This window comes from Leptinotarsa decemlineata, unplaced genomic scaffold (assembly GCF_025532065.1).
Source record: "Leptinotarsa decemlineata unplaced genomic scaffold, Ldec_3_MD MMD2_tig00000090_RagTag_RagTag, whole genome shotgun sequence".
NCBI lineage: Eukaryota > Metazoa > Arthropoda > Insecta > Coleoptera > Chrysomelidae > Leptinotarsa > Leptinotarsa decemlineata.
This window is the reverse complement of record NW_027412541.1, coordinates 4974115-5001545: the sequence shown is the minus strand read 5'-3', so window position 1 is coordinate 5001545 and position 27431 is coordinate 4974115. Positions and strand designations below refer to the sequence as shown.

The 27431-nt window shown below is 34.9% G+C and overlaps 2 protein-coding genes across 2 annotated transcripts; both read right to left on the bottom strand.

Annotated features, from left to right (window-relative positions):
- Window positions 1-902: 902 nt before the first annotated feature.
- LOC111505531 (odorant receptor 63a) lies at window positions 903-23843 on the bottom strand. The gene is made up of 6 exons (XM_023160357.2): window positions 23661-23843; window positions 13195-13688; window positions 12964-13065; window positions 6553-6655; window positions 2939-3097; window positions 903-1327 (listed from the first exon to the last, which is right to left on the bottom strand). Exons 1-6 carry the CDS (start codon window positions 23841-23843, stop codon window positions 1259-1261), a joined length of 1110 nt encoding a protein of 369 aa, XP_023016125.2. The 3' UTR covers window positions 903-1258.
- Window positions 15710-22480, bottom strand: LOC141481201 (uncharacterized). Its single transcript, XM_074172392.1, has one exon. It carries the CDS (start codon window positions 21735-21737, stop codon window positions 16236-16238), a length of 5502 nt encoding a protein of 1833 aa, XP_074028493.1. The 5' UTR covers window positions 21738-22480; the 3' UTR covers window positions 15710-16235.
- Window positions 23844-27431: the final 3588 nt, after the last annotated feature.

The window sequence follows — 27431 nt, the reverse complement described above, 5'->3', positions numbered from 1 at the left end:
AACCCGAAGAGGGTTTTTAGAATTAGGCAGAGCCGTACTCTTACCATCTGAACTGAACGACCACTCACAATACAAACTAATCGACTTCGTTAAGAAGCTGGGTTGATTTGGTCGAGTGTGAATAGATATGAGCCACCATAAAATCTTTCCATTTGCGGTGGAGTGTCGAAGAGACCCACTCACTTTGGACCTAACCTTACCCGGTCGTATAGGACACTCCACAGGCAATGTCCAAAGACCGAGCCCTGTGGGACGCACTGGTTCATCATCATTTTTGTTCGGTAGATGAATATCTGTGTAACAGTAGAATAGTTCTCCACCACGTTGATCAGGTATTGGCTGATTCCGATACTCCTAAGGTGTTTCAGTATGTAGCTCCATCTGTATCGCACTCTGTTAAAATTTTCACGAGAAAATTTTCCGCAAATTTCTACCCGAAACCATTATTGTGTATTGAAAAGTTGAAGTTAACGTGTGTCCTGTTGAATATAAATTGAGAGTTAGGAATTAGGTTTCGTCATCTCCTGAAGAATAAAATTGATTGGTGAAACAAGCTTCGAGGAGAGTTATGCATTTTTGGTGATTTGGAAAAGTGCTTGTTTCGGAGTTGAGAGAAAAGTTTCAATTCAACCGATGATATTCAAACAATAAAACTTTTTTGTTTGGGCTAAAGGTACAATTCCAAAATTTTTCGTTTATCCTGCCGAAATATTTTTTTGAAGAAGGTGAAATTTGAATCTCTAAAATCCTCAATAAAAATTTTGAGGTCACATATTCACACTCTTCTTAAATAATCCCATTTACTTTAATTTCATATTTACATAAATATTCATGTGGTTACATTCATAGATAACTCATTTATATTTTTATAGTTATTTTCATTGTTATTTCATATTTGAATGAGTATTCCTTGTAGTACAGACCACAAAAATGAATGTTTATTTCTAATTATTAATATATCCTTCTGTTACAAAAAAAACTCAACTAAGAAACACCAATTTCCTACTGAGTACCTGTATATTGAACAATATTTCAATTAAGCCCAATGTATTTACATCTTTGAATTTTAACACTGTCCTTCATCTCCTACTTCTAAAAGAGGCTAGATATTACACACAATGTACTTATTCTGATAAATAAATAAATCAATTTTAGAGATTTTTGTCGAAATACATAAACAGTAATGGCAAATTTAATGATATATTCATTCCATCGTCAATTGAATAAGCGAATATTTTCTATCATTGCTTCGAAATGATTATTTTGTGTCATCTTTTCTTTGCATCGTCATCAAAAACATGTAATACGAAAAAACTGTTTTGTATGCCTGAAATAGAAAAAGAAACCATAATTAATAATAGATTTTCAAACATCTATTAGTAATAAATATTACTGGAGTCTTTTCCCATCACCAAACCATTATTTTAACACCTCGGCACGTGTTTCGATCACCAAGTAACCATCTTCAAGAGGAAGATCAAACTGATTTTCCTCTTGATCTCTCCTCAGTTAGATCTTCCTTTAAAAGATGATCACTTGGTGATCGAAACACGTGTTGAGGTATCAAAATAACGGTTTGGTGTTGTAAGATGAAACTAATCTTTCTCTTGATCTCTATTCAGATTGATCTTCCTCTTGAAGATGATCACTTGGTGATCGAAACACGAGTCGAGGTGTTAAAATAACGGTTTGGTGTTGGTAAAAAACTCCAGTAATATTCATTACTACACCAAATGTTCCAAACAGTCCATCACAAGTATCTATTAGTAACATAAGAGGTCATGACTTACTATTTTAAATAACTTATAAATTATCGCAGTAGTATATGATTCTGTTTTTCGATTTAAACATTTTTCAAGTGGCTGATCTTCGGCTGATATTTTTTTGACGATGGAGTTTTTAATATACATTGAAATGAAATACAATATTACCAGCAACCCGTTTCGATTTTGCACGGGTAGCAGAGCATTGCATATGCCAATTTTTTTAATGTCGCATCAGCTTGTAACTAATTGTGATAAGCTTTGATAAAATTCCCTCCAACAAAAGTATCTACACAACTATCACTTTCAATTCTGATATAGGTTAGTACGTATCTATCCAAAAAACCCAAAACAGAAATGCTACCTCAACCTTTAAAGTGATTCACTTTATATAACCAAGGCAGCTTGTCGCGCGATAATTTGAATTTTGCAATGACTCTCAAAAATATCCCTCTTAATAGCTTTCCAATTATTGCATTATATAAGGTATAACATAATTACGTTGAAATATTCAAGTGACATATTCCTGAGGCGAATTCGAAAAAAAAGTAACTAGAGAATACTGAAGTTTGAAGAATTTTCATTTTGTAAGAACTTTTTTATGCCCCTACGTATGTATGTAAAACGTAGTTCACATCTTTGATGGATCAAAAGATATTTTCTTCTGTACAAAATAAGTTTTTATTATTAACAAATAAACTATTTCGGAGTGAGAAAAGATGAGCCAGTAATTCCTCTCAGAGTGAAAAGTATTTTCCAAATCCCCATTTTTTTGATTTTTTGAGCATGAATCTTGTTTGGCGTAGAAAGCATTGAAGAAATCATTCACTTGCATCTCGCAAAATAACATTTATGTACTTCCGAACAATAATTATTTTAGAGAAGAGTTTTTCAATAAATAAATGATGATATAAACGTAACCTGAATAATAATACATTTTGCAATACAAAATTTCCCTGATCGAGAAAAAAAGGCGAATCAGATTTCAAAAATATATACCTACTGCAATTATGCATGCCCCTCGTAGATGACTAATGTACTTTGAATTTATTTAAATAGATAACTATCATTCCACAATGTTATAGCTTGAAATATATTTCATCCATTATTTAAACGAAACCTTAAGTTATCCCCAAATTGAAAATTGCAGTCAGCAGTATAGCAATTTTTCTTACCGCTAAGCAACTTTCCATACTCAAATTCACAAATTTACCAGAAGTGATAAAAACTTTCCTTTGTCCTCTTAGAGAGATCATGTTGATTATGCATTTTGTTGTATTCGACAAATTTTCGTACCACTGGCTGTCGTAAACATAGTATATTGATTCTTCAGCCTGTAAAATCAGAAGTGCCCAACATCATTAGATATAGAATATTATTTTTTGTGTAGCAGTCAAAAATTCATAGGTTGCTCTTCATTACCCTCATAGAGATTGTGAAAGATCAGAAAACAGAATAAGTATGATGAAAACTCGTTGACAAGAACAAAAGTGCTACTCTCGATAAATTGAATTGATCTTCAAAATATACAGGGCTATTCAAATTCGTTTCTGTACATGGGGATCTCGTAAACGATAAGAGATAGAGTGTCGGTTAAATTGTGGCAAAGTTGTGTATTTTAGAGACCTATTCAATGATGTGAAGAAATCGAATATAGCTCTTTTGGTTCTGGAGATATACAGAGATATACATCATTTCTTTTTCTGCTTATTAAAACACATATAATATATTTTTGATGTAGATATGTTTCAAATAATCATAAAAGGTTTTCTTATTCGAAGTTCATTGTAGAAAACGCTCAGAGCAATGGAAAAAATATGAATAGGTACCTAAAAATGAAAAAAAAACTCTCGAAAAACTCTACGATACATAGAGAGACGTGAAAGTTGCTATTTTCAGGACCGTAATTTAAAAGGGAATAATTCACACAATTATAATCGAATATTACCGAAACATCCTGAAATATGAAATTGAATTTAATTTCTCAGTATAAAATGAACGTTTACGATCCAAAAACTACAACGAAAAATACAGGTCCGTATTTAAAAATTCAATGAAAGTCAGATGACACCCTGTATAAAATATTCATGGATATATTCTGAGAGCCCACATCAAGTGCCGATAGCAATATGTGGACAGATTTTCAATATGTCTGCGAATAAAGAAGATATAGGCAAAAAAATAATTTGGGATTTTTTGGTTTTTCCTGTATATCTCCAGAACCAAAAGAGCTATATTCGATTTCTTCACATCATTGAATAGGTCTCTAAAATAGACAACTTTGCCATAATTTAACCGACGTTCTGTCACTTATCGTTTACGAGATCCCCATCTACAGAAACGAATTTGAATAGCCCTGTATAAAACAGTCAGTTATCATTTGGATGTATTCAAAGAAACGCCAGAAATTTCATGAAAATATTTCAATGAATAATGATTTTCCTGTGATATTTATCAGTAATATAAATACTCCAATATAATATAACTTGGATATATATAAAAAAATCGTTAAACTGTTTATTCTTCAGAAACGATGAAAAATAAATAGTCAATTTAAAAGTGAACGTATCTTTACGAAGACGTCATCCATGGAATCCTCATAAAAATTGCGTACTCGGGATTCGATGAAGTCGACGAAAGCTGTTTTTCGTGGTCCTGATGATTGGCAAAGGTTCAACTGGTGAGAAAGTTATCGAAGTGTTTGAAAAGATGCTAGTCGGTTGGCGAGAAGTCTGAGGTTTAATTTTTGGACGGTAATTTGTGGAACGAGCAGACGGACGTTGTCGTGGAGCAGGATCGAGCCTTTTCTGTTGAAGGGTGCCGATTGGATGTGGTTGCAGAAAGTTATCGTGAATAACACCAGCCGCTGACCACCATATAGTAACCATTTTTTTTTGTTGGTTTTTGCCTTTGGGGTGCCTGGATGGGTCATCGGTGTCCAACCACTGCCAAAATGTTGCACAGATCTTTATCGAGATAGACAATTTTTTGTTTTCGGAGATTTCTGTTGACATTTTATGTTTCAATACCTACATAGAGAACGAGATAAATGTGTTCAGGAGGAAACTTGGCAAGAGAAAACTCTGGAACATATTTTTTTCGAATGTCCAATCAAAACTGTGCCAAATGTGGATACGTATCGCATGTTCATCGTAAATGGAGAAATCTAAAAATAGTCAAATTGATCAACAATTTTTTGACATATAATAAAATCGAAGTGAAGAAGAAAAAAACAAGATAAAGAGAGTAAAGGAAAAAAAACTGCATTAAAGAAAAATGTAAAATATTGAAAAACAAATACAATCAAAATATAAATTATGTAGGATCCCATCTTTAACATTTTCCATCCTGGGTGCTTTCAATCCGTAGCAGCATTTCGGTTTGTGTTATGCTTCACAGCTGCCCTGAAGCGAGAAGAGTCTATACCTACAATTAACGGTCTAACACACAGAAGAATACATTGATGAGGAGATGGACAAATAGAGAAAACAAATTAATAAGGAAAAAATGGAGTACAATATTGTGCAAAACAAGGCTTTTGTACCCCCTGTACGAAATATACAAATAGAGATTTTATCGAGTGTGCATGATACAAATTAAAAATGAAACAATTCGTGGACACAACACTCCAAAAAGGAAGGCAAACCGTAGACACGTGTTTCTGGCTATTGGCCTCATCAGTGTAAAGATGGGCAACACGTGTTTGCTGAAATCAGGAAACAACACCTACGCACGGAGTCAACAACAAAAGCCAGCCGCACATTTGTGGTTCCAGTTAGAAGACCGCGCTGATTTCTATCTGTGTTTATATCCTGGACCCGGATGTCACGCAGGTAGCTATAGCTGCCTACGTGGTCATGTTAGATGTAGCCTGGGAATTCTAGGTCTTCTAACTGGAACCACAAATGTGCGGCTGGCTTCTGTTTTTGACTTCGTGCGTATATGTTGTTTCCTGCTTTCGGCAAACAAGTGTTGCCCATCTTTACACTTGGCTGCACCGCGCTAATGAAACCAATAGTCAGAAACACGGGTCCGAAGTTTGCCCCCCTTTTTGGAGTGTTGTGTTGTGTTGTGTGTTGTGTTGTGTGGGGCTATTAAAGAAATAGCTCATCACATTGTCAAACCTCTTATGTATCTCATTAATACATCAGTGATAAAAGGGCATTTTTCGAACCTACCGAAAATAGGTAAAGTTTCACCTCTGTACAAGAAAGGAAATCATCTACTTCTAAAAAATTATCGATCGATTACTACTCCAAGTGTAATAAACAAACTTATGGAGAGTTGCATTTATAATGAAATTATCATAATGATATTATTTGAAGATACAATCGCGTCAAAAAATCATATATAATAGTTCTATCCATTACGTAGGAAGATGCAGAGGGGCGAACTAGATTCGTTGTAACACGTATTTTCAAACCTTATTAGAAATATATAAATCTGGCTTCCTATACTGATCATATATTTACAATGAGTTCCAAGTAATGTGGATACAAGATAGTTGCATTGTTTCTTTATTGTATATATGAAGTATTATTGAATACTTATTCAATTATACTCTTTCAATATGTGATGGAACTGGTCGATACTTGATGAAAATCCATCGTTACGTATTCAATAGACACTTTATTGTTCGATTTTCTTATAATACTTCTCAGAACCGAGGCACTCGTTTCTCTATACAATAACTTCTTCAGATGTTGTTGTTAAAAACTCAGTATTGAACAACAACATCCGCAAAGTGGACCAAAATGTAGAGGTGAAAAAATTAATCATCAATACTCACCTCGGATGTTAGAAGCTGAGATGGTAAGCAATAAAATACTACGAATTCATTGGATAAGGATACTGAATAGAATATATATTTGAAAAATTCCTTTACAGTTTTCCTACAATAGATGCAAACAAATATTAGATCTAAGAAATATAACTGGAGTTTTATTCCAACACCAAACCGTTATTAACAACATATCGACACGTGTTTTAATCATCAAGTAATCATCTTCAAGAGAAAGATAAAAGTTTAAAGTTCCTCTTGGAAATGATCACTTGGTGATTGAAAAACGTGCCGAGGTTTTTAAAAATAATACGCCAAAGGTTCCAAACAGTGCATCACAAGTAAAAAGTGTGAGAATTTGAATGTTTCACTTTGAATCGGTATAAAATCAATTAATAGTCCATTAAAAATCCAACCGAAGGACATTTCACTATTTGCTAGTCGAAAACACGATACTTAGTAACTTCAGCGATTCTATACCAAAAGAATAATGTAATCTATATATAAATAATGTAAAAATATATGTTCCAAGTTTTCCCCCACTTTCTGAAATGAACTCAAATATGTAGCTGAACTCCTATTATATCAATCACCAATATGACAAATCGAATCAAAATCAAAAATATCTATTGAGCAAGTTAATACAAACAATTGACCTAATTCTACTTAAGTAAGTATACAGTGTGTCCAAGATAAGGATCCTAAGCATGGGAATCTCAGTACCTGTTGGAGATACAGCTTAGGTTAAATTAGGAAAAAGTTGTGTTCTTTAAAGCTTATTTACATGCCGTTTAGAAACTTGAAGAATTTTCATGTCCTGCTGAGATATTTGGGAAAAACGAGAATTTGACAATATCAATTTTATTTTTTTCTGACTTTATTTCGAAAGATATCAAAAAACGAATAACACTTTTTCATTGGCACTTTTATACGATATAAAAATACGATGGTATTTTTAGATTTTATATCCGACGTTTCGTTTTCAAGAAACCATCATCAACTTTATTTTTTTATATATCCCGAAACAAAAGTACACCCTGTATCTGATTCCATTTTTTATTACAAATTCAACGATGTATCACATGCCATTGTTTTCTTTTTAGTTTAAAGGAAAATTAAATTTTTTCTATTTTAAAAAAAATCTTTAAGTAGGCGTTGCAAACAAATGCTTTGACGTAAATACCTGCCACCGAGCCTGTCAAATATTATTTAATTACACGATAAAATAGTAATTGTCGTTGTTGTTAGCCTGTTTGTCGAGTTGTTGTTTTTAGAGTTATTGTTACTGTTGTCGTTATTATTGTTTATTGTTGAATAGATAATATTGTGTTATTATCGTCGAATATGCCGGGTGAGCATTATAGCCATGAAGAAAAGTTTGACATGCTAACGTGCTACATTTTGTGCCACAAAAATACTGTAAATACAGCAGCAATGTATCTTAATACATATCCAGAAAGAAAGCAGGTTCATTTAAAAAGCCTGTTTTATCTGGAAAAAAGGAATCTTCAGAAGAAGCCCAAAATAATGTTTTACAAGCAGTTGTTGAGAACCCTGAAATATCAACTAGGCAAATCGAAAATAATGTAGGAGTAGCCAAATCCACAGCTCAATTTATTTTGCGTAAAAATAGATATCACCCCTATAAATTTAGGATTTGCCAAGGACTTAAACCAAGGGATTTCGAACGGAGCCGAAATTTTTGCGAATGGTATACACGCGCGTGTGAAGAAGATTATAATTTCCCTTCAAAAATAATATGGTCCGACGAAAGTATGGTCACTAATAATGGTATCTTCAACCGCCGCAATACGCATTACTGGGCTCAGCAAAATCCGCGTGTTAAGAAAATATCAAGACATCAAGAACGTTTTGGGTTTAATATGTGGTGTGCAATTTTAGGAACTAAAATACTAGGTCCGTTTTTTTACTATAATTCTTTGACCGCCGAACGATACCATCATTTATTGCAAAACTATGTAGAAGACTGTTTAGATAATTTACCTCTGGCACAGGTCAATAACTGTTGGTTTCAACAAGACGGTGCTCCTGCATATAATTCTAGACAAGTTCGAGAGTATCTTTCGCAGCGATTTCCTGGAAGGTGGATTGGAACCTTTAGTGAAGTGTCTTGGCCAGCGCGATCCCCTGACTTAACTCTTCATATGGGGTTTTGTTAAAAACCGGGTTTACCAACATTCTTTTAAAACTGAACAGCAGTTACGAGAATGTGTAACTGTCGGATTTAACAGTATTACACCAGAGATGTTACGTGATGTTTTAAGTTCTACAGTTAGAAGATCATACTTATATTTGGAAAATAACGGAAACCTGTTTGAACACCTCCTTTGAATTGAATAAAAAATGCGTTAATTCCTTTGTTGTTTTGATTACTTTAAAAAAATCATTATTAACCTACTTAAAAATACATTTTAAAAATAGAAAAAATGCAATTTTCCCTTAAACTGAAAAGAAAACAATGGCATGTGTTACATCGTTGAATTTGTAATAAAAAATGGACTCAGATACAGGGTGTACTTTTTTTTCGGGCTATTTAAAAAAATAAAGTTGATAATGGTTTTTTTAAAACGAAACGTCGGATATAAAAACTAAAAATACCATCGTGTAGTACCTTGAAAGTGCCAATGAAAAAGTGTTATTCGTTTTTTGATATCTTTCCAAATAAAGTCAGAAAAAAATAAAATTGATATTGTCAAATTCTCGTTTTTCCCAAATATCTCAGCAGGCCATGAAAATTCTTCAAGTTTCTAAACGGCATGTAAATAAGCTTTAAAGAACACAACTTTTTCCTAATTTAACCTAAGCTGTATCTCCAACAGGTACTGAGATTCCCATGCTTAGGATCCTTATCTTGGACACACTGTATAAAAACATCACGCATTAACTGCTCGTATGCCTCCTCCACTAGAAGGCGGGCGAGGAGGACGAAGATCAACTAATTACAGTATTTCATTTTTTTGAGTCGAATCACAAGATGTCTTGAAAACCAAAAAAAGAAAGATGTAAATTGAATCACATATGGCTGCTCAAGACAATAATATGAAACTAGATTTGTGGTAACAAAATAAAGAAAGAATGCATCTGGTAATCTATTATTGGATAGATGAGTGAACTATTTCTGTACTGGTATATTTCCCCTTCTCTTTCAACCAAACGCATTTCGAGTAATTATGTGATATAAGATTTATCCAAATAAAAAAGAACTTCAACTTCTTCAATTTTCCAAAAGATGGGGATACGGAAAACCGCCAAAAATTTTTGAACTTATCAACGATGAACTTGACAGAAATACTTTTAAAACGCTTGCATTCTTCAACAGTCAATTGCTTTTGTGATCCACGACAAGGTATAATGAGAGCTATATTATCAGAAAATTAAATTAATAAAAAGTAACATACGAACCTCGAAAATGTTGCAGAAACATAATAAAATCTCTTTATCAAAAGGTAAAACCTCCATTCCAATGAGTGACATATTTCGTTCCATGCAAAATCCTACATCCAACATAGGTGACTTACAATCAAAACTTAACGATAATAAATTACTCATTAGTACAAAAATAATTTCGACCAAATCATTTTTTGTGAAGGAGAATCATTTTTTTATCGACTTTTTTAGGTATTTTTTACGTTCCACAATCTGAAAAATATTTCATAATTTAACATTTCAAAACTCCTTTGACATCTGTCGAAGAAGTTGAGAAATAAATAATCAGCAAAGGAATATATGCAAATATCCTTGAATTTTTTGTCCATTTCTGAAGACGGCGGCAGATTTTGGCCTCCGAAACGTTATAAGTATTTTTTGATAGGCAAAATTGTTGAATACAAGTTACTGATAAATAGAACATTTTTCATGGTGAAAAATAATTTGATTTTATGCAGTAACTTATCGGGGTAATAAATTGGTTAAGGCTTTCGCGGCCGAGATTTTCATTGTTAAAATATTCATTCAGGTTTGAGGGGCATCGTGGTTTGGAACTGTATCCTAACATTTCGCCAGCACGAGTGACTGGCTTCTTCAGAGGTTTATTCATCTTGGTGGTTAACCGATGACTAGTGATTTCTAGTTCGTAAATTGTATTTATGTTCACTCGGGTAGCCCGCCTTTCTACTTGATGCGTTGCTATTGGCCGCAGTGTTATTACTTGTGGATGACGTTACATTGCATTACACTGTTGCCACCTTAGCATCTTTAAGTATCCGGTTATGCGTTATCGCCATAAACATACGGAAAACTACAAACAGAAAAGAGGAGGCGATAACGCTTAACCGGATTTGGAATCCCATACTAAAAGATGCTAAAGCGGCAACAGTGCAATGCAATGTAACGTCATTGACAGGTAATAACACTGCGGCTAATAGCAACGCATCAACAAAAAGCTAGTTGAAAATATGCTAAAAAATTTGAGGCCATGAGCTGCAGGATGTCATTAAAAGTACATATGATACATGCCTATTTAGATAAATTCAAAAACAACATGGGAGCGTATTCAGAAGAGCAAGGAGAACGTTTTCACCAGGACATTATGAGCTTCGAACAACGTTATCAAGGCAAATACAATGAAAACATGATAGAGACTATATTTGGGGTTTATTGAGATATAGTACCTATGAACATACAAGAAAAAGTAAAAGTGTGAACTTTTAAATCATTTTCTACCTTTTTGTAAGGTATTTCCATAGTAAAACTCAATAAAAATGATAAAAATGTTTATTTAAATGGTTTCATTTTCAATTAAAAATTAAAACAACAGATTTTGAAAAATATCGTTCAAACAGTTTCCTAAATAAAAAAGCAAAATTTTTCATGCAGTATATTCATTTTTTTTCATCTGATTACGACCTAAAGAATTGAAATTTGATGCTTTGAAGTTAAAGTCAAATTTTGTGTTATCGGGGTAAACTAAAATGTTTGCCCTTTCTACACTTGTATAAAATTCTCCATCATAATTTTCATATTTTTTAGATTGTGGAAGGTGAAAAATACCCCAAAAAGGTCGAATCCTCTCGTTTTCCGTAATGACACTGACAATCGCACGTGGAAGCAAAATGGAACGTAGTTGTTTTTGCAACGATTTTTCGAAAAAAAAAAAACATATGTACAGGATGTTCTATAGGGAATAAGCATATTTTCATAACTGAAACGTGACATACTATCTGCAATGAATATAAAAAATGACTTCGCGGGAGATTCAAACCTCTCATCTCTCGGTCACGAATATGAAATCAATTTTTTTTCTTACTAGAATACGTGGTTCAAAAATGTATTGACGCCTCTAGCTATCAATCATACAGTCTAATGTTCTTTTTTATTAGTCAGTGGGCTATGTTTGAAGACTGGCAGTAAACAAATCTAAATAAATGAACTTTAAACGTTCAAGCCTTATTCAGAGGAGTTGAGCAAATTACGGATATGCAGTTGGTTAGTACCTCGTCCACTAGATGTAGTGACATTATGTTGTTCGCTCCAACGTAGGGAGAGGAATGAAATACTCTGAAAAAATTCCGATTTTCAATTATGGAATATCATTGACTTTAGGTCGATGATGGCCACTATCTTGCACTGATGAGTGGTTAATGAGCCCAAAACCGGTCTGCAAGTGTCCCGTTCCAAAATTGAAGGTCGACTCTTTCAGTTGTATTGCCAATTGCATATGCAGGAAATTTTCTGTGAAGATTCCTGCACTGACGCCTCTCGGATATAATCCAACGCCGTTCGTGGTATTAGCCAGTGGAGTAGTTCTTTTCTGATAGGCGTCAGTCCATTCAACCTACTGTGTAGGTATATTCGAGGCTGGCTTGAACGTTTAAAGTTCATTTCTTTAGATCAGTCTAATGTTAACAGAAAACACTGCCAAATGAATTTAAAGTTAATGAACAAATTCAATCATTTTATTAGTTTAACGGTCATTCTGAATAAGTAACTGCTAAGCATTTGACATCCCACGATAATTTCGTGGTAACGTTAGTGCAAAACTCATTATTATTATTAAGAACCCAGTGACACTCACAAATTTAAGGTAATTCAACTTAAGTTTTTGAAATCACAGTAACTGCTTATATTTTTTTATATTTATGTGTCATCTATGTTTTTTCGTATCTCTATAAGTGATTTTTTTCTTTTTCTCTGTAACTTATATTATGTTCAATTCAAATTCACCTTAGTTCTAACATTTAATTTTTTTTCAAAAAAATACTGATTTATGAGTGATTATTTTTGTCTTTTTTTCATCAGATTTATCATTGTGATATACAGAAAAATTCTTGATATAACATCATCCAAAAGGAAATTGGTCTTCAACCGATACCAATTTAATATTTTTCAAATCGATGGATGGATTTGGTATTCACAATTCTGTAGAAACAAAAAGCAAATATTCATACTAGTCGTACTTACCTGTTCGACAACAAGAACATCTCCACACATATAGAAAATATAAGAATTAGAAAATACATTAACACTGCATTCGACATCGTATTGTTGATTTTCTTCACAAACCTGAAATAATCTGTATTGTTGAGAATAAGTTGAGAGTAATATTTTCAAATGTACTAAAAAAGGCCTGTAGTAAGATTTTGGTGAATACAAGCTTCTTATTTATACTCAATCTAAATTTGTTTTACTTACTCCAACAGGAAATTATGGTGATCAACGCATTTTTTCAACTTATTCCTCACGAAATTTGCATCCTCATCGGCTTCTATATTGATTGCGACAACTCTTCTGATTTCTTGATTCAGCAGTTGAAACTGCACCTTCGTCAAAACTACTAATGTGGCGAAAAATATATCAAAACTCACGCATGCAACATATATTATTAAAAAAGCATAATCTTCCACTAGTAGCATGATAAAGTATGGGACGAATTCTGGAATATAACTGTTGAAAACAAGCACCCTTTCATGCAGGAGAAATGGACGGAAACAGAAGAATATCGTTGGCATACAGGCAAAAGCCATGAAGTAGTATAATATCGTTTTCATATATTTTAGAAACTTCGAAATTTCATTTCTTTCTTCCTCAAATTCTACTTCTTCGATATTCCAGAAGTGGTTAGTCTGTTCGAGCATGTCTCTCACTCCATCATGCTGTAGCTGTAGAGTAAGTAATTTCAAAGCACCCTGGAAACAGATAATTATATTTTTGAAAACGTAAACTGAGCATCCAATGTAAAAGCTAATAGTGCAATCCAAATAAAATGTCCCAGAATAAACTTTGTTTTTTATAAGTCTACTTCAAACTGTTATATCTCAGTAAATAATAATAATAATGTTTATTCACAGATATATCATTATATACATTTGATAGAGAATTTACATGAACAAACAGACAATATCACAAAAGTCACAGAAGTGACTTGTGCGTGATAACATAAATATGACAGATAATAACACATAAATAATAATAATAATAATTGAAATATTACATTTTCCCAATGACATGCTGAAATATCTCAATCATAAAATAAAAAGTATTGAAATATCAATCAATCAGTTTTTAATAATCAAATTTGATGGAGGTATAATTAGATCCAAACTAAAACTTTGACAAATGAATCAACAGTCGAACAGAACCAATGAAACCGGGGTACATAGAAAATATCCTATATATTTGTGTACTAATTTTGCTGTAAGATGTTATTTTTCAATTTTTTCAATTATTTGGTGAATCGCTCTTCGGTTCCTCCCTTTTGAATTTCCATATCAATTGTTGAATTTTTATTTCATCAGGAAGAGTTTTGAAAGCCCTTGAAACCAAAAATTGATGATTTTTCTGGCCTACTGACTTGCTCACTGGCGGTTGGACAAATTTGTTTTTTCCTCTGGTAAGATACGTATGATCCAAATTGAGAAAGTCAATTTTTTTTGGATTACCGCAGTATTCAGCTGTTCAAAATATATTTGTCTCAGATCAAACGTTTTTGTCTCTTTATATACTTGATCACTGGAGTATCTACCTACTATTTTTATTCAGGACGATTTTCAAGAATCTTCTTTGGGATACTTCCAATGCATCAAGGTGTGTTCTTGACACCCCGCCCCATCCGAGAATACCGTATTTCAAGTGCGGTTCGACAAGACTTTTGTACAAAATGATTTTTTGATCTTGGTCCAAGTACTCCGTCACATACTTGAATCTATATGTGAAGATGTGAATCTATGATGATTCCTAAATATTTAATTTTTTCTTTTGGTTTTATTGTACATTTCGTTAAAGTAATATCAAACTTAGGAAGAAATGCATCTAGACAGTTAAATGGTAGTTTAATTCAATCAAATAATATGTGTGATTGGTGACTTGTTTATTTTGTAAAAATTCATGTTCAGTTTGATGAGATAAATAAAAACATTTTTGTGTAATTTCCACTATTTTATTTTTACGACCAGTTTCGGGTTTTACCCAATTATCAAGTATAAAACTAAAATGCGAAATCTGAAAACTCGAGGAGTTCGGAGTTCATGGTAAGCTAGAAGGAGAGGTAATTAAATGAACAAGGGTGCCAACTATAAAATTCAACACTGAAGATTATAAGGGTTTTTAATTGATTTGTTACTTTTCATGGCTTCCAACAAATTAATTTTCTTTCCTTCATCAAATATGTGTAGGGTACAAATATGAGGATCCTCTCATAGGAAAGTGGGCAAACCGCACGAAATCGCAGTTGGCCCCTGAAGGTGAATCCGCTTGTTTGTTTTTGCCCCCTTTCTTGCAACCAAGTGTTGTCTATCCTTTACACTTGGTTGTACTGTTAGGTTGGGTTAGGTTAGGTCCAAATTGAGTGTGTCAATTCGACCCTCTACCGCAAGGGTTTATTGTGGCTCAGACGTATTCACACTCGACGATTGGTTTGTATGGTGAGTAGTCTTTCAGGTCAAATGGTAAGAGTACTGCTCTGCCGAACTCTAAAGACCTGATTCGGTCCCCAGCGGGGCAGGCACAAAGTATATGCTCTGTTGAAGAGGTAGTCGGATAGTTAGGTTGCAAGATTCACACCTTGATACCTACGACAACCTTTCCATATGAGGGTTTTTGCACGTCAGCTCCACCCGACGATGCCTTAGATTCAGCCGTGCAGGGCTTTTTCGCCTCTGGTTTTGGTGAATCATCACTTGAGCGCAAACGTTTGCTAACCTACCTGTAAAATCTTTAATGGCGCTGGTTCATTCAATTATAAGAATAATAAGAATTAAAGGACCAGGGAGATCACTCCCAATCAATACAAAATGACGACGAACAGTTGGGTCCACTCACCTGTTGTTCTGTCGACGGATAGCTTGTCCACAAGGCTTCGAATGTGTCTTCTTCTGCTGCACAACACTCTAGAGTTTCGATTTTACACATATAGCAATCATATAGCTAATCACAAAATGCGGGAAAATACTTTTAAAGCGGAGTACCAATTTTCGGAGCGAAAAATGGCCGTATTCCTCCTGCTTCTGCCCGCGCATGTCTGAGTTTTCCCCAACTGCATTTGCGCGGTGAAAGAATCCCGTGTGGTTACAGGGAAAAAAAAAATAATACCCAAAAAATAAAAGTGAAAATTTCCTCACTCAACCTTTGCATTTAGGAAGGTAATGAAACAAAAATAATACTAAACTCAAAAAAATAATATGATAAGGTGAACCGTAAACATTCCGGCCACCCAAAAAGGGGTATTTGACCCTTTTTTAATGCGAAATTTCAACTTCTGGTAGAGGGCATAACTTTACCAGAGGTCTTTTGAATTCACTACCATCTGCAGTGCGGATCGTAGCAACGCGACAAATATCATCTGCACCTGGGTGCAGAGCTGTAATTCTGGCAAGATTCCATTTCGAAGGAGAAACATTATCTTGCTTTATTATTACTAAAGTACCAAGTTTGGGAGGAGGCGAGGTGGGAGCAAACCATTTCGCCTTTTGTTGCAAGGTATGTAAATACTCTGTATGCCATCGTGACCAAAAATCCTGATGGAGTCGTTGTAAAAGTTGCCATCGGCTAAGCTGATTCAACTTCAAGTGAGATAAATCTGGATCAGGTAACGCAGAAATAGGTTCCAGGGTTAAAAAGTGACCCGGTGTTAACACGGAAAAATCATTGGCATCTGAACTGATGGGTGTTAGAGGGCGGCTGTTTAGCAAACCCTCAATCTGAACGAGTACTGTGTAAAATTCTTCGTAATTTAAAATCTGTTCACCAATTACTCGCTTCAAATGCGTTTTTACTGACTTGATTCCAGCTTCTACCAATCCCGAAAAATGTGGAGCAGAAGGAGGTTGAAAATGCCATTCTATTGCGAGAGAATTTGCTGCATTTCTCAACATGTTTTGAATTATTTTGTTACCACCAACGAAAGCTGTACCGTTGTCAGAATAACATTTTATTACAGGACCTCTTCGTGAAATCAAACGCCGGAAGGCACACAAAAACGTCTCACTAGACAAATCTCCCGAAAGTTCTAAGTGTAATGCTTTAGTAGCAAAACAACAAAACACGACCACGTACGATTTGAACGTTTTTGAAGAGCGAATCTTCATTGCTTTCGTTGTGAAAGGACCACAGTGATCGATTGCAATAACTGAAAAACTGCGAAGTTGAGAAATGCGTAAGCGGGGTAGAGAACCCATTGGAGGCTGATATGGTTTTGGGTTCAAACGCCAGCATTTTAGGCATTTTGAAATGATGCTGTATATAGCGCGTTTTGGCGACAAGATCCAAAAATGTTGAATTAATAAAAATTGTAAGGTCTGCGCACGGGGGTGTAAATAGACTTTATGAAAGTATTCTATGATCAAAGTGGTAAGCCGACAACCTTTTGGTAAAAGTACGGGGTGTTTTTGATCATAGTTTAGGTCTGAGTGTTCGAGACGACCTCCGACTCGTATAATATTATGGGAATCAATAAATACTCCTAATTTTTTATAGGCCTTTGGAATCGATCTTTTATTTTTCATATTATTTATCAGATCCGAAAAATATTTTTGTTGAGTATATCTTACTAAAAATAAAGTAGATTGTTGTAATTCACAACTTGTAAGTACACACGTTCTGCGAAAATCGCGATTTGATTTTTTAGAGTTGAAAAGAAAACGTAAATAGTAAGCAATAATTCTTTGTACTTTCGAAAATGAAGAGAAGCGGGTCATTATTTTTTCGAAAGGGTCGAATTCTGGTTCGGAAGTTACAAGAAAGGTATTTCTTTCTTCAGAAAACACTTCAGGGGGTGCACTATCAAATTTGAATCTAGATTTTGGCCATTGGTTACAGGGTAATGCAAGCCATGGCGGACCTTTCAACCATAAATTATTTTCTAAGAACTCTGAAGGTAATTGTCCCCTTGAAGCACTGTCACTAGGATTATTTTGCGAGTCAATATGATGCCATGATTCTGGTGATAATAATTCTTGAATGCGCGCAACACGATTTCCGACAAATGTTTTCCATTTATATGCAGGTCCTTTAATCCAATGCAGAGCAATTGAAGAGTCAGTCCACGCATACAATCTAGAAAACACTATTTTATTGTGAAAAGTTTTCAAAACGTAGGAAACTAATTCACTTAGAAGAACACAAGCAGTTAATTCAAGTTTTGGAATTGACAAATTTTTCAAAGGACTAAGGCGAGACTTAGCAATAACAAAATATATATCACATTTTTCATTTTCAGTTATTCGAAAATGAATTACCGTGGCATACGCCTTCATTGAGGCATCTCCGAATGCATGCAATTGCACTTCCGAGTTCTGTTTGATTCCAATCAAGCGAGGAATTCGAACCTTCTCGAGTAGTAAAAGCTCATCTTTTAACTGTGACCACCTTTCGCGAATTTCGAGTGGTGGTTCATCATCCCATTGAAGACCTAATGTATGTAAAATTTGCATAAAGGATTTCGCGAATAAAGTGACAGGACTAAGAAATCCTAACGGATCATACAGACGTGCAATTTGACTTAAAATATTCCGTTTGGTGCATTTGCATTCTGTGGTATCGACTGTGAAACAAAATATGTCATCTTGTGGAAACCACTGAAGACCCAAGATTTTTAAGATATGCGATTCTGTGTCGAAGTTAACTAAACTTGTTTGAAGTTGCGATTCTGGAATATCTAAAAGTAATTTCTTAGTATTACTCGACCATTTTCCTAGTTCGAAGCCGCCCTTTTTCAGTATTGCAATCAATTGATCGCGAGCTATCTTTGCTTCCTGAAATGAATTGAAACTCGAACAACAATCATCAACGTAAGTCGAATGTTCTAAAATTCGAGCTCCCAAGGGGTAGTTGTCGCGTTCATCTTGTGCTAACTGAAGGATGGTTCGATTCGCAAGAAATGGAGAGCAAGACAACCCAAAAATCACTCTCTCAAACATGTACTCGCGGATAGGTTCGCATTTGGAATTTCTCCATAAAATTCTCTGAAAAGTTTGATGTTTTTCAGCTACTTTAAGCATAGTGAACATAGAGTGAATATCACAAGTGAATGTTATATTACCAAGACGAAAATTTAATAGAATTTGACCAATATCCTTTTGAAGCTTTTGACCAATCAAAAGCGTATCATTTAACGACGGTTGGTTGCCTCTAATTTTGAAACTGCCGTCTAGTACTATGCGGACCTTTCCTGGTTTCACTACCGCGTGATGTGGTATTATAAAACCATTTTGGAGAAGTAGGTTGTCAGGGACAGGTTTGAGAAAACCTTCTTTTAAATAATCAACAATTATTTTTGAATATTCGCGATGTAATTCCTTATTTGCGTACAACCTATTTTCAAGGGACAAAAAACGTTTTGTAGCAAGAGCGCGACATTCTGTGATGTCAAAAAGCGGTTCATTAATATTTTTGAATGGAAGCTCTAGAATATATCTACCAGTAGCGTCACGTGAGTGTGTTTCTCGAAATATTTTCTCGCAGAGTTCATTTTCTGGAGACATCATTTTCTCTCTAGGAATCTCCTCAATTTCCCAGAAGTGCGAAAGAGTCTTATTCAAGTTGAACAAATCTGTTTGTGCCGTAGAACAAAATAAAGTTGTAGCGGTAGTAAATGAAGAGTTCAACTCCGTATATTTTCCGATTAATACGTAACCGAAAATTGTATTTATTGCGATCGGTTCATTCCTTTCGCCCGAAATATGATTGTTAAGTAAAATAAGAGCAAAAATTTCGGCACCTAATAATAAATCTATTGGACCGGGTTCATAAAATTTAGGATCAGCAAGAAACAGATTTTTTATATGGTCAAGGTGCGTATGTTTCAGAGTGCGAGGTGGCATATCTGTGCATATTTTTGGTAAAATGTAAGCATCAATATTCAATATTGGGTTGGAGGTACCAATCGGTTTGATAGAGCAAGAAACTCCACCTTTTGTAGTATATTCCTCCATTTGATTCAAACCTTGAATTTTCAAGGACGATTCGAATCGCGCCAAATGTAGTTTTTTAAAACACTTTTCTGATATGTAATTTGTCTCGGAACCACTGTCAATAAGTGCTCGAACTTTGTGAAAATTACCAAATGAATCCCGAATTTCAAGAAGAGCGGTTGAAAGCAATACACCAGAACGAGATGAAGCGATTCCACAGAAATTTGTAGGCGGCTGCGAGTTTTGCATTTGTAAAGAAATATTTTGTTTTGCTTGCGCTTGCGGTGATGAAAAATTAACATCTGAAGTGGGGTGTGCTCGGGGTAAGGAGCCACTGTTGAATTGCGTATTGAGGGGACTCGTTTGCGGAGGAAGACTGTCTATTTGCGGGACATGAGCGGATTGAGGCGTTGCTCCGATTAATGGAGCACTAGTGGCGAAAAGACTGTCAGTGACGTGCAAGTTTTGCGGATAATATTGGGAATTATTCGTTGCAGAATTGAACTGCGGATTGTAAATGGAATTGTTGGGATTTTGCGGACTAGTAACACTAGTGGGTTGATTATTACGTGACGTATTTATGCATATCATTGTGTGATGTCTTGAAAAGCAGGATCGACAGTTAGATTGCGAACGGCACATCTCAGAGGTATGACGATCTGAGAGGCAGTTTAAACACCATTTGTTAGCGTGGGCAAGGCTTAGACGTTCTGGTGGTGATTTATTTTGGAACTGAGGACATTTATAAATGAAGTGATCAGTTGATTTACAGAATGTACATGAATAAGTGGTGCTTTTCTTTGCATTTACAAAAAACGTGTTTGCCTGACGCGGTTTCAACTGAAATGAATTAGAACCTTTGGTTTTGTTTTCAGGCTTGCAATGTAATTGACTATTAGACGTTTTTTGTGATTTTAAAGAAGAAGAAAATTCTACAGTCTCTAATGCGTGACAGTGATTTACAATGAATGATTTCAAATCATCGTATTGTGGAAAGGTTCCTTTGTTTGGATTACCGTATTGAATTTCAAATTTAGTTAACAGATCATCATTTAAATGCTTGGAAAGCATATAGAATAGTAAAAAATCACTCTGTTTTATAGGTAATTTCATTTTTTCCAAAGCAGAAATATTTTCAGTGAAAATATCTACAAGAGAACGTAAAGCTTTCGAGTTATTAGAATTAGTAACGATAGGCGCGTTATCTAGCGACTGTAAATGGGCGAATGCGATTAAGCGTGGTCGATCGTAACGTTCGATTAGAGCGTCAAGAGCAGCCTTATAGTTCAGTGCGGATGCGGAATTGCTTTGGACAAAAGCCTTTGCAGGACCCTCCAAGGCGTCCATCAGATGCGAGTATTTTTCGACGTCAGAGCGGTCGTCGTCTCCGTCAACGACTAAAGAAAAAATTTCATAAAAATGGCGGAATTGTTTAAGATCTCCTGAAAATTTGGGTATTTTGAGTGGATTCAGCTTAGCAGAAGGCTTACTCGGTTGTGGTGTGGAAAGAACAGGTTTTTGGTCAGTTTGGAATACAGTATGGTACGAAGCATACACTTCTGAAGCGTCGTTTTCAAATTCTTTGCGAAGGTTTTCTTCGGCATCGGTATCTTCGTTTTCCATAATGCAAGCCAAGCTTATTGTACTCGAATGGTGAATATAAAACTGTTTTTTCACCTCATCAAAGGCCGAATATGCCATTTGAAACTGTAGTTTTGCTTGCTCACTTGTTGAAGCATTCATGGCGAATTTTTTGAGTTCACGCATTTGATAGTAATAAATTTGGCGAATCGCCTTATATTGTTTCAGTTTGTTAGCGTTTGAAGACATATTTTATTTTATTACTTAAGATAGCGAAAAAATATCTGTACGCCACTGGTGATAGCAAATGAAAAAGCAAAACTCTGCGTATCGTATGACCTTGAAAATAATTAGGAAACTGATAAGAACAAAATAAATGGCACTGAATATCTGCCTATTGGGTGACCTTGAAAGGCAGATAAATTAATGAATTTATTTTCAAGAACATATAATTATTAGATGTGAGGAAATCTACACAATTTTTTGGGATCCGGCTCGAAGGACCATGTAAAATCTTTAATGGCGCTGGTTCATTCAATTATAAGAATAATAAGAATTAAAGGACCAGGGAGATCACTCCCAATCAATACAAAATGACGACGAACAGTTGGGTCCACTCACCTGTTGTTCTGTCGACGGATAGCTTGTCCACAAGGCTTCGAATGTGTCTTCTTCTGCTGCACAACACTCTAGAGTTTCGATTTTACACATATAGCAATCATATAGCTAATCACAAAATGCGGGAAAATACTTTTAAAGCGGAGTACCAATTTTCGGAGCGAAAAATGGCCGTATTCCTCCTGCTTCTGCCCGCGCATGTCTGAGTTTTCCCCAACTGCATTTGCGCGGTGAAAGAATCCCGTGTGGTTACAGGGAAAAAAAAAATAATACCCAAAAAATAAAAGTGAAAATTTCCTCACTCAACCTTTGCATTTAGGAAGGTAATGAAACAAAAATAATACTAAACTCAAAAAAATAATATGATAAGGTGAACCGTAAACACTACCCATGGGGGGTTAGTTCCCCAACCTGAGACATATTCTGCGTACGCCGCAGCTCTCGATTCTAAACTTAATTAACAGACTTGGAGTCGTAAACTCGACATCCATCTCTGTAGACTCGCTCCTGAATTGAATTTACAGGGAGGTCAGTTGGAGTCGTAAACTCGACATCCATCTCCTCTGTAGACTCACTCCTGATCTAAGTTTACAGGAAAGTCAGTTGGAGTCGTAAGCTCGATATCCATCTCCTCTATAGACTCAGCGTCAGCTACGTGGAAGCAGGCATCCAATGGCCAGTTTGCTCAACCCCGTACATACCGTACTGACGAAGGCTAAATAGCCAGAAACACGTGTCTGCGGTTTGCCCACTTTCCTAAGAGTGCTTGTCCAATAACTCCTTTTCATTGATAATACCATCTCCCTCAATATCCATTTTTCTTGTTTGATTTATCTTGGACCCGGATGTCACGCAGGTTGCTGTAGCTGCACCCGTAACAAAGTTGGGAATCAGTCCTTATAATCATAAGGTCTTCCAAAGATGACACAAAATCGCAGTTGGCCCGTGATGGTGAAACCGCTTGTTTGTTTTTGACCGCTTTCTTGCCACCAAGTGTTGTCTAATCTTTACACTTGGCTGTGCAGTACTGACGAAGGCTTGATAGCCAAAAACACGTGTCTGCAGTTTGCTCACTTTCCTATTAGTGTTTGTCCAATAACTCCTTTTCATTGCTCTACTAGAGCCTTGAAGATGAAAGCACGACCAGCTGTCGAAAGCGCTCGCGTATAATAAATAGGAGTTATAAAACTTCAAATCCTTTTGTGACATTTATTAATATTAAAATCGTTTTGGAATTGGCCGACTCACGATCGGAAGACCGTGGGTTCGATTCCTGCTTCGACCAGATATTTTTCTCGAGAGAATTTATGTGGTTGAAGCTGAGATGATTCTGTAACCGTGTTAGGAATCACACGTTAAAAGGTAAGACCTCGTTAGTCCTTAGCTCGCACAAGTTTCTCAAGTTCTGAGAGTTGTCGTTCGTATGGGTGCGACAACTGATTAACGAAAAAACAGATTTTTTTTTAAATACTGAAAGATTTTAATGTTTGTTGATTCAAGAAGAGTATTTTTGGGTAATAATCAAGTAGAAGAGAAATATTCTATCAAACTTACATGTATCAGCAACAATAGAGATTCTATAGCTCCTGTGATATCAGTAATAGTTAGTTCATCTTCCTTGAATAGCATCAAACATACCAGACAGGTAATAACTGAGAACACCGCTAAATTCATTAAAAACAAAAGCTTCTGTATTTTGCTATTGTTCATTTCAGGGTGAGCTCCTATCGTTGCCATCATGCTCAAACTAACATTTATATTAAAGAAGTACATTCTCAATTATTAGAAGTACTGGTGATGCAGCTTATACTCGACACATATATTTATACTCGTATAGATATAAATCAATAACTTATTCATTTATGCGGCTATAATTAAAAGTTTTGGGCGAGCTTCACATCGTAAGATCATGAAACATTTATCGTCATTCCGAAATAACTTTCCAGACATTTTTTTATATGTTCATTCCGGACAAACATTTCTTTAATTTTCGTCAAATTTCTTGTAATCCTATCAAAAATATAATCCAGATGTTGTAAGTCCACATAGTCGGTTTGAAATAATGTTTTGTGAACTCATCAGATATTCTTAAGAAGAGTAATTTCGCCATGAATTATTTCAACGAATAGTTGAAACAGAAAAGTGGACACTAATTAAATTCTGGTATATAAACAGAGAAATTGCGAGTTAGAATATTCAAAAATCCTTTCTTATTGCACATCTAACAGTATGAAACGAACCTTCATACGGAATTTCAGCCTCCAAAAATATACCGATATGGAGAAAGTGTTGAAAAGGTAACTTTATTTTATGAACGCGTCTTTTTCCCCCGCAGCTGACGCCCCAGTTGGAATAATGAAAAATTCTTTCTTATTGCACATCTATATTATGGAACAAACCTACAGAAATGGTTAACAAAATAGAACTTGTTTAATCTTCATTTTGAGTACCATTTCGGCTTTTTATGGTCAGATAACATATAATTCCTTACAGAAACCAATCAATAGAACTTCTGAAGACATCGTTATAGTAAGTAACGCAACTATTCAAATATATGTTAATTAATCAATAATTACTGTCACAATATAAAAATAGAGACATGAATACCTATATACAGCTTGTCAAATATAGGCAGCGACTTGTAACATATCACCACCTGCGCACACTACTGACAAAGAACGCATTAGATAGAAAGTCGTACGATTTGGTGCGCCTATTTGGGTTTTAGAGTGGCCTGAGAGGACAGTCCTCACTGCTAATAGCAATAAGAATTGATGGTTTTTTAATTGATGGTCAACTATCAGTTTAGTATGATAAATGTACTATTTACTTATTTCAATTTAAATGAGTCTGTTTTTCAGCATCCTGTATTGCAACTAATTTCAGGTTTATTAAGGAGAAATAGAAAGACTTATTCTGTAAATGTAATTTATTTGGATTCAAGATTAAATTTCAAAACGAATTTTTTTGGGAAACATTACATCAAAAAAAAATTATAATTGCAGTTATGATCAAAAAATTACAAAGGTTCAACTCCAGATAGATCGGTATCGCTTGAAGAGTTATCACTGTCCTCACTGGTAGTATCGTTGTCACTATCACCTTGAACATTAATAATAAATTTGTCTATTGCGATATCAAAAGCAAATTTCTACGAAGCATAAAATTCTTCGAAACGTTTAGCGTGTTCGCAACGTTTTTTCCACTGCTCTTGAGAAAACAAAGTAAAGGCTCTGGCAGCCGAGATTTTCATTGTATTTCATCAGTTCGGACTTCCATTGTCCAATATAATATAAATTGATTTGAAATTCCTGAAAGATTAACCGAAAATAACAATTTTATTGAACAAAAAAACTGAAATTACACAGAAATAACAAAACCAAACAACAACCAAAAAAATTAAAAATTATCATTAACAAGAATGAAAAATTAAAATTAAAAGATTCCAAACCAACTTATGTCACATTTCGATTGTTAGTATCCACAATAGTCTTCGGGTGATAACTGCCGGTGTTTTAGGCGAGTTCAAAACAAATTCACAGTAGTGATAAAGTAACATTCGTTTGATTTAGGATTTGTGGAAAATAAAAAAATTGAGAACAAGGCAGTGCCCCAGAAGAAATAATGATCCTGTTGAATGGTCACCACGTTCAGCGGACAAATTTTGAAAATATTGAGGAACTGAAATATCCAATCAGGAGAGCCTGGATGTCTATCAATCCAAATCATCAGATACCGTTGGAGTTCCATAAAGCTTACGAAGTACCTTGACAAGACTCGCATCGGCAAGACCAATAGGCGAATGCAAGGATGAATACAAGTTATCAGTGGAGGGAAATCTCTCCACGTCATCTCTATTACATTACGTATTGGCGGCAGGACACAACATCAATTTTGAGAACACAAAAACGCTAGCAAGCAATAAAGCAGAAAGACTATCATAATTGAAAAACGACCCAGAAGTATAAACAAGAGAAAGAATGCGCAAAAATTACCAGCAACGTGGAAATCCATCTTGTCACTTCGCAAAATCAAACAGAACGCACAACCCCAAAAGCAAAACTTAGCACGTGATACTTCAAGTACAATGACTAAGGCAGGCAGGACAAAACTAGTAACCGAGTCAACACAGGTAGCCGAGTCAAAACAAAAAACAGAAGGGACCCAGGTAAATGGTACCACCCACACCTATAAATTAAGAAAAATTATTCGAGTGGATCAGCCTAATTCTAAACTCCAGACATCACCAGAATATGGCAAAGACACCTAATCACATACCTTGAAAAGAAGATCAAAGCAGTCGTCAACAATTCCTACATTCCCACTGAGAGAAAGGCATTGCTCATTCCAAGAGAAAAATATTCTGGTACACCTCGTTTGTGTAGTCTTCCAAAAATACACAAATCAAACATTTCCTTCGTCCCATTGTTAGTGCATTCGGATCACCCACACACGCCCTTTTTCAATTTTCAATCTTCATAACGGAGATAAAATTCAACCACTGGGTTCATTTGAAAATAAAATAAAGTAAAACGGAAAATTTTCAATTTTAAATATTTTTATTATTAAAAATGGAGGACCACCACTTCCGGACGGGACTTTTTTAATTTGTTTGAGTTGAGTATTAATTCAAATTGAAAAGTACATTTTCTTATAAGTAAATAGAATGATTTATTCTCACCTGGTTTAGGTATTTTTACCAAGGAAACAATTTTCATTAAAATCAAATCGAATTCAGTTGTATCACCTAAATTTTGTAGAGCCCTACCTTTACCATTTGCATTGAGAAGTGAAGTGGAAAAGGAGTTGAATATATTGTGTGAATTAGGAATTATCGAACCGGTAGACTATTCAAACTTGATGAATTATTCGTACAACTTCAAAGAGGTGAACAATTCACCAAATTAGACTTATCGAATGCATATAAACAAATTAGTTTAGATGAAGATTCAAAAAAGTTGATAACAATTTCTACACAAAAGGGGTTAGAAAATAATCCAGCTGATATGCTGTCACGTTTACCTACCACAACAAACATTAGAGAAAATTCTGTAGAAAAAGTAAATCTAAATTATTTCCATTAGTTTTCAAAGAAAGACCATTTTCCTATAGATTCTTAAGTGGTTCGGAAGGCCACGGCCTAGGATGATTTATTAAAAACAATTTCGAATATTGTTAATATGATTGACCTTCGGGATTTCACAAGTTGGGCAAAGATGAAAATTTTCGCAGTTTTTATAAAATAAGAAATGATTCAACCATTTAGTCGGATTGTTTAATATGGAACAATAGAATCATCATACCTTATGAATTGCATAGTGAAAT